Source organism: Lampetra planeri, chromosome 10 (assembly GCF_965212315.1).
Source record: "Lampetra planeri chromosome 10, kcLamPlan1.2.h2, whole genome shotgun sequence".
Lineage (NCBI taxonomy): Eukaryota > Metazoa > Chordata > Hyperoartia > Petromyzontiformes > Petromyzontidae > Lampetra > Lampetra planeri.
Window position 1 is genome coordinate 16013657 of NC_136116.1, and position 7163 is coordinate 16020819.

The 7163-nt window shown below is 45.8% G+C and overlaps 1 protein-coding gene across 1 annotated transcript; it reads left to right on the forward strand.

Annotated features, from left to right (window-relative positions):
• The first annotated feature begins 122 nt into the window (after positions 1–122).
• Positions 123–5956, forward strand: LOC144721163 (uncharacterized). Its single transcript, XM_078598557.1, has 3 exons — positions 123–874; positions 3002–3201; positions 4547–5956. Exons 1-3 carry the CDS (start codon positions 727–729, stop codon positions 5273–5275), a joined length of 1077 nt encoding a protein of 358 aa, XP_078454683.1. The 5' UTR covers positions 123–726; the 3' UTR covers positions 5276–5956.
• The last annotated feature ends 1207 nt before the right edge of the window (positions 5957–7163 follow it).

Below are 7163 nucleotides of genomic sequence, written 5' to 3' on the forward strand. Positions count from 1 at the left end.
CAATCGTGCGCCTACCTGTGGTTACCGCCCCCTGTTACAGTGTCCTCCTTGGAGTGCCGCGGTGGCGGCGCCGACCACCCATTGTCGCTCGTTGCTCATTGTCTGGAAGGGTGCCCGGCTGGCGAACACACACCCTGCGAGTGTGTGTTCAGTATGGGGGTTGGGAGGGGGGGACAGAGGCGCTGCAATTCTCGTGACCTCATGGTCTGATCTTCTTGCTTAATATTCCACCCTCAGTCCCTCCCGATGTCGTGAATAACTAACTGCGGCTCCAGTGAACCTTTTCTTTTTGCGCCCATAGAATCTTAAGCCAACTCAGGGGCACCGCAATGTCATCTGTCCTGCGAGGGGCGGCCAATCTCATGACACTGGGAAACCGTGGGACTTTCCTCCTAGGGACCCATCGGATGAAAACCCGTTGCACCAGGCGACCCCCTACCAGGACACTACGTGTGTGCACTGCATGTGTGTGCTCAGGGTGGGGGGCAGGAGGGAGTCGTGGCGCTTGCAGAGTTGCTCCAAGGCCGTGGCACCACATATGCCCATGGCATTGGATGGCCAGGTATGGCTGCCATAATGCAGGCCTCTAGGGGCCAGGCCATTCAACAACTGAGCCAACTTGCTCCGAGTGGCCGTAAAGCCATGGCATAAGTAGCTTGGTGAAGGGTTTGCTAAATAATAAATACCTAGTCGGCCATTTGAAATAAGGTGAAGCAAGATTCAAAAATGTACAAAGGAAACCTCACAGAGCAAGATTCAGAGCACAGAGCTTGTAATAATTGTTTCACTTCCTTTGTGGTCCTGACTGCTTCCAGGAGGAGGCTACCATTCTACTTTGTTCCAGCGACCCTTCCTGGGCAAGAGGCATGGACAGGTGCACTCACATGTTGTCACAACATAATCCATGAGGTTGTCACACCTTTGTCTCTCTTGCACGTCACGTATTTTGAACTGGCTAATTTGTATTTCACCAACTCAGATATACAATTGTAATGTCTTTAATGCCCACAACTCTGCCACACAATACATTTTTGAACCACATCTCTAGTTGTTAATCAATTATCGATATTTAAATAATCATTTTCGAAATTGATTATCATTTCAGAAAAGAATGAGATTAATAATTGAATCCAAGTAAATTTTAGTGACTTTGAATTGCTTGATACTCGCAGACTTTATAAATGGCCGCTGTGTTGGAGTGTGAAAGGTCAGTCGCAGATATGATGGGCACCAATGGATGGCAGGCCTTGTAAACGGCTTGGTTGTTTCAATACACATTCAACTGATTTGCAGAACCAAAATAAATAAAAACCCTACTACATTACTACTCCGGTTTATGTCTCCCCATTTTATGTCGTTTCGCAAATACGTCGTCACTTTATTAATCCACTACCCTGATTTATGTTGCCTCAACCCATAATTACATTGCTAATAGCATCCGTCCATTCTCGTATCCGTCACCCCGGCCTTACACTCCACCTACCTGTACAGGAACTACCTTGCGTCGTGCATAATGAAATATAGTGTAGACTACATTGTATATAATTTACGTACAATATTTTGGTGATTTTTAGAATGGTATTTTACTCTGTATAATTTGTGTTAAAGTTTACTGCTGTGCACTAGTGTTGAGGAGCAGTATTTTTTGTAATTTAATGTAAGATTTGAACATTAACACAGCTTCACCATACCCGCTGTCTTTGTTTAGCTCCTGTGCCAACATCGCTTTGATTTACGTCGTTTCGATATTTGTCATTGCACCTTTCAGGAACGGATCCCCGACGTAAACTGGGGTATTACTGTATTTGGTTGACATTTTGAGCGAGCCAGATAGAAGCCAGATAGAAGCTTGATTCTCTGAAAGGTCTCTAGTATTTTCAGTTTTACATTGCAACTTTACAACACTAACATAAAATGTTTTAAATATGATTTCATCCATTCTCTGAACTATTTGGATTATTCTATGTAATTATATAAAAATGTAATACAGCATTTAAAATAACATATTTTAAAATAACATTTATAATAATTTAAGAGTTTCTATTTTTAACATTAGAATTGTATTATATATGAAAGAAGATGCATACAAATCGCCCAATGTTTTAATTTCCCCAGGACAACTGAAGAAATTGAACATGTAGCTCCACATTCCTTATATGATTTGCCTGCCATGCAGCCTTAGGCCCAGTTACGCTTTCAACCACCTTGCAGGGGTTCAGTATGTGAGCATATTGATCAGTATAGGCACATGGAAGTTATTTCAATGACACGAGTTGTCAACGAGAACAGATTTACAAATCACGTGAAGCAAAATGAACACACTCGCAGCCATGCATATAATTTCAGAAAAGACTTCTGCGAAGAAACGGAGCCATGTTATACTATGCAGACAAAGTCATTGGAGCCGAGAGACTAAGCAATGTCTTAGGCAGAATAATTGAACGTTCGGAGTGCAAAGAGAAGAATGTGAGCGATAGATGTTTTTTTACAAGAGACAATTCAAAGAGTCGAGTGCTGAGAAGCCTTCCACGGTTTTCAATCATGGTGAATATGTGAGACGTGAAAGTGATTCGATGTCCAGGTCGAATAGCATCGGATTAGATGATATAGTTGAAAATAACATCGCTGTGACTAAGCGAGGGACTGCCAAATAACACTTCCAACACAACAAGCAATAGCAACGGCCACGGCCATTGTCGTGAAATGAGAAAAGTAAACCTAAACAATAATTCCTTCAGAAACAACATTGTCAGTGCCAATAACATGGCATACACCGGCAATAAAATCAACACCTATGTATGTATGTTGGACTTTCGCACCGTGTGTAGCCAATCATGCTACTCGGAGCTGCGGGGAAGGATACCAAACTAAACACAAACAGCGGTTATAAAGAAATGATTCAAAACTAATTTCTTCTAATATCTTTCAGAGGCTGTTGCCCGTGGTAGCTCGCCTCGCAGTGGTAGTCAAGCATCAAATCACAGCGTTTGCTCCCCCACAGACACGATGGTGCGTGATACAACAACAACAACACGTTCCATCACGAATCAGCTACCCCTTGGATTCCAGACAAAGAACTCTGGGAAGAAAGAGAATGGAATTCAGCCAAGGCAACATAATCGTACACAGCGCGATCAACCTGGGGCAAGATCCCCAGCAATGGGAGATGCTGGGGCAAAGGGCTTTGATGGCCACATACAGGTGAGGATGTATTCAGCCTGTCCCCATATACATTGAATACAGATTCTTGATTAACCAAACATTAATTAACCAAAGCCGGAATATGTTAACTACCTTGCCTGGTATACAGGGATCTTAATTTTGGAGCTTTCGTGACTGCAGGAATTATTCTTTGGTTTTTTCGGTAAAGTCACGTACTTTACTACGCGTTCTTCGTACTCATTGACATGTTAATTTTTTCTGTAACCCCTCCCTCTCTCTGCCTCCGCCCCCCTCTGTTTATTTAAGGCCATGCCACAGAGACGATCTCCCTCTCTGTGCCTGTGTTACTCTCTCTATGTATCTTGGTGATATCTGTCTGCTTATATGTCTGTCTATAGTTTTCTGGTTAGATTTTTTGTTGCTATATCATTTATACCTGATGATGATTGCTTGTGTTGCAATCGAAACGTCGTATGCTATTATTTAATTTATTATTTTATCTTTATACGTGACTTTACCGAAAAAAACTAAGAATGGTATACAGGGAGTTGTGGATTCGATCCCGACCCTGACGCCCTCATATTCTTGGCTTCCCTTACACTTGCTGAGTGTCTAATTCCCTTTTAACAATATAAAATTAGCGTGCTTGGTGTCCTATGTTTAGATCTAGCCACCCATCATTACAATTAGGTTATACATTTTAACAGGTGAACTATTATTTGGGTCTTTCGGTAAAGCCACGTAGATAGAAAAATAATAAAAATATCACGACGAAACAGGTGACCTGTTTCAGCCTAATCTCCACAGGCTACTTAATATATATAATGGGATAATGTTTCATGTAGTCCAGTTCTGATTTCACATTAATTACTATGTCAGATTAATGACATGTAGAAAACCAAACTCTACACAAATTGAACATAGAATCAGATCAGCGTTTGCAGTCGGTTCGTTATTGATATTTTGGGGCTGTGGTATTGTTTTCTTTTGGGACTGTTGTGAGTCATGACGTGACTCAAATTCCAGAGTTCTTATATAATTGGTGATACAATGCATATATAATAATTTTAATAAGCATATCTCACCCGGAGGTGCTGTACAGAACTTAAAAAAACTATAATGGAAATGTTTTTCGTCCAGTAATTTGTGACAAATCTCGGACGACCAACTTGCTTCACAAGAGAACCCAGTTTACAGCTGCATTGATTTGAACCCTGGATATCAACCAGCCTGGTTGAAAGCCGCGACCACAAGCCACCACTGCGAATGTGGCGATTTTATGTCAAGTGATATTTAACTGGAAAATTATATTTGAAGAGAATGTAGTAACTAGCGTTGTATTTGTAAATGCAAAACTACACATTAATGATGTTCACGCATACAGACCTCAACTCGACCTTTACAGGACTCCTCAAGCCCAGGAATCCTGGTACATTCGGTGCGCGTGCTTGGGGACACAGATCACAGTGTCGTTCTGGCGTGGCGCGTGGGGCCCATGAACGGGGACATGAGAAGATCACACGGAGCTGACGGCATCATTGGGCCTACAGAGGAGATTAGAGCTCGAGATCCAGACGGCGAGCGAGAAGGAAGGACGGAAAATGAAGAGGGAGGCAGCACTGTCAAAGAAAGGGGAACTGGGAGGGGAACTGGAAGGCGAGGACGGATGGGAGCTCCTGGGTCTGCAGGGTTCAGCATCTTGTACGCACGCCTGGGCGAGCAACAGATGCGTCGCTTGCACGTGCCGCCTGACCACACACGTGCCACAGTGCCAGGCCTGGAGCCGTATGTCCCGTACGTGGCTTGTGTGGTAACACGGAGTGGCATTGGTAGAAGGTGGCAGCACATGCCGCGACGTGAGCAGTGCGTGGTGTTCTCCACCGATGAGGCGGCACATGCCGCAAGCACGCAGCGCTTCATCAACGCTGTGGTGGCGTGTGTGGCCGGCGTCATTAGCGCACCACTCGCCGCACTGCTATGCTGCGGTGCGGTCAAGCGCCGATGTCGGAGGATGTATGGCCAGCGCTTCCAAGGCACGGGAAGATGCGGGAGGGGGAAGGGGGCGGGTGGGGAAGGAAGTCGCAACGTCATGCTCGAGGGTGTACCAGTGTGATCATTGAGTGGCTCTTTATTTGGTTTAAGTTATCTCGCATTGTGATATATTGAGTTTTGAGCTTACTTTCCCCCAAAAAACTGAGGAGCACAGATTCGATATTTATTTACTCATCGTAATAACAATTACATATTTAAGAATGCACATCTAGTGGTGCACATCTTTAATGACAACTGCCATTTTACCCTGGTCTCAGACTCTAATTGTGGTTTATTTAACCTTCTAAAATAAGTTAAGCTATACAAGCCTCACATGTGTTCGCTGAGACATAGTATCACGTGGTCTATAATTGAATACAATCTGTAGGATCTAACGATACTGGAGGGGGGCCACCGGTGGACGGGGGCCAAGGGGCAGTCACGTGGTGCCAAGGGGCTCTCGGAAGCATTCGAGAAGGAGCTCGAGAAGCCTGGAAGGTGGGCGGGGCTGAGGGCGGAGCCAGCCCCGGGCCAGGAGCACATAATGAGAGCTCCGTGAGCAGCTCGGGGTTCTTCGTGTGTTGGTGTTGGAAGATCCACGTCGGGGAGAAGAAGCCTCTAGCCACGCGGTCCGGGACCCGCTTGTGGTCCGGACCGGGATAGCGAACCGTGTCTAGTTCTGCCATAGCGTGGTGAGATGGGCATTCGAGACCTAAGCGTAGGTTGTGTTGTGTTGCGTACTGTTATGTGAATAAATAGTGTTGCTCCCAAGATAACGTCTGCGACTCAGTTGGACTCACTACACATGTAAACACATACATACATCGTGGCCACAAACTCCAGATGTCTGCAGTATGCCTGTACGTGTGTGAGCAGAGGAAGAGTATCTGCATGAGACGTACGCCAAATTCGAATCGATGGCTGTGCGTCCTGAACTCCCTCTCACAGGCGAAGAGGGGATGCCCCCAAAACAGCACCTCCACCCCAGACCCGCAGACTCAGAGGGCCACTGAAGGCTGAGAGTGCCCATGATGAATTATAATGTTGATACAACCATATAATGAGCCAGTGGTATACTTCGACGAGTCACGATTTCCGATCTTGCTGCGTCTGCAGAAATGTGTCCCAAACCCTTAAGGGCTACGTCGACCTGGGAAATGATATCATCAACTGGGATGTGTTTAGGGGCAGTGGCGGCTCCTGCAAAATCTCTCAGGGGGGGCAAATGTTTGGATGATTGATAAGGATAAGGTCCACCCATGCAATGGATAAATTAACAGCTTAAGCATGTGTAGTAAGTATTTAGGAGGCTTTGACGATGGGGTCGGAGGCACACATTTATTAATACCAACTCGTGTACAGTAACGGGTACACACAACACTTGAAGGGGTATCGTCCCCTTCACTCGTCTAACAGGGAGACACAACGTCTAACCCCGCTAACCTACGCCCGAGTCCTCCACTACGGAGCTAGGGGAGGCTACCTATCCCATCCCTGGTCAAGCTGGGATCCCGGCACCCTGAGTCTCCAGACCGGCTCTTATAAGAACGTCAGTCTGGGCTCTCGGGGCCATGCCACCGGCTTGCCCTGGTCGGTCCTGACAAGGACAGCGAGCCAGGGGAGCTCCGGGGCCTATTCTAGCTGGTCTTCACTCTTCGCTGGTGAAAGCTAACACTCGACCTCGAGCCCTCCGGCTCACCACCTTTTATAGCACTCGGCCCCCGGGAGGGGCCCGTGGGGGATGCAGGTGCGGACGTCGGTGTGAGCACCTCCTCTGTGTACGGCCCTAGCCACGCCCCTTGTGTTTGTTACCCATCCGTGCCCATACATTTCCACAATTACACCTCTACACATGTAAAGGCAACTTCACTACTTTAATATTAATGAAAAATAAAGTGACTCTTACAATACATCTCCTTGTTTGTTTCTATACTCACTATTATTACACTACTTACATCACATTACTCGCT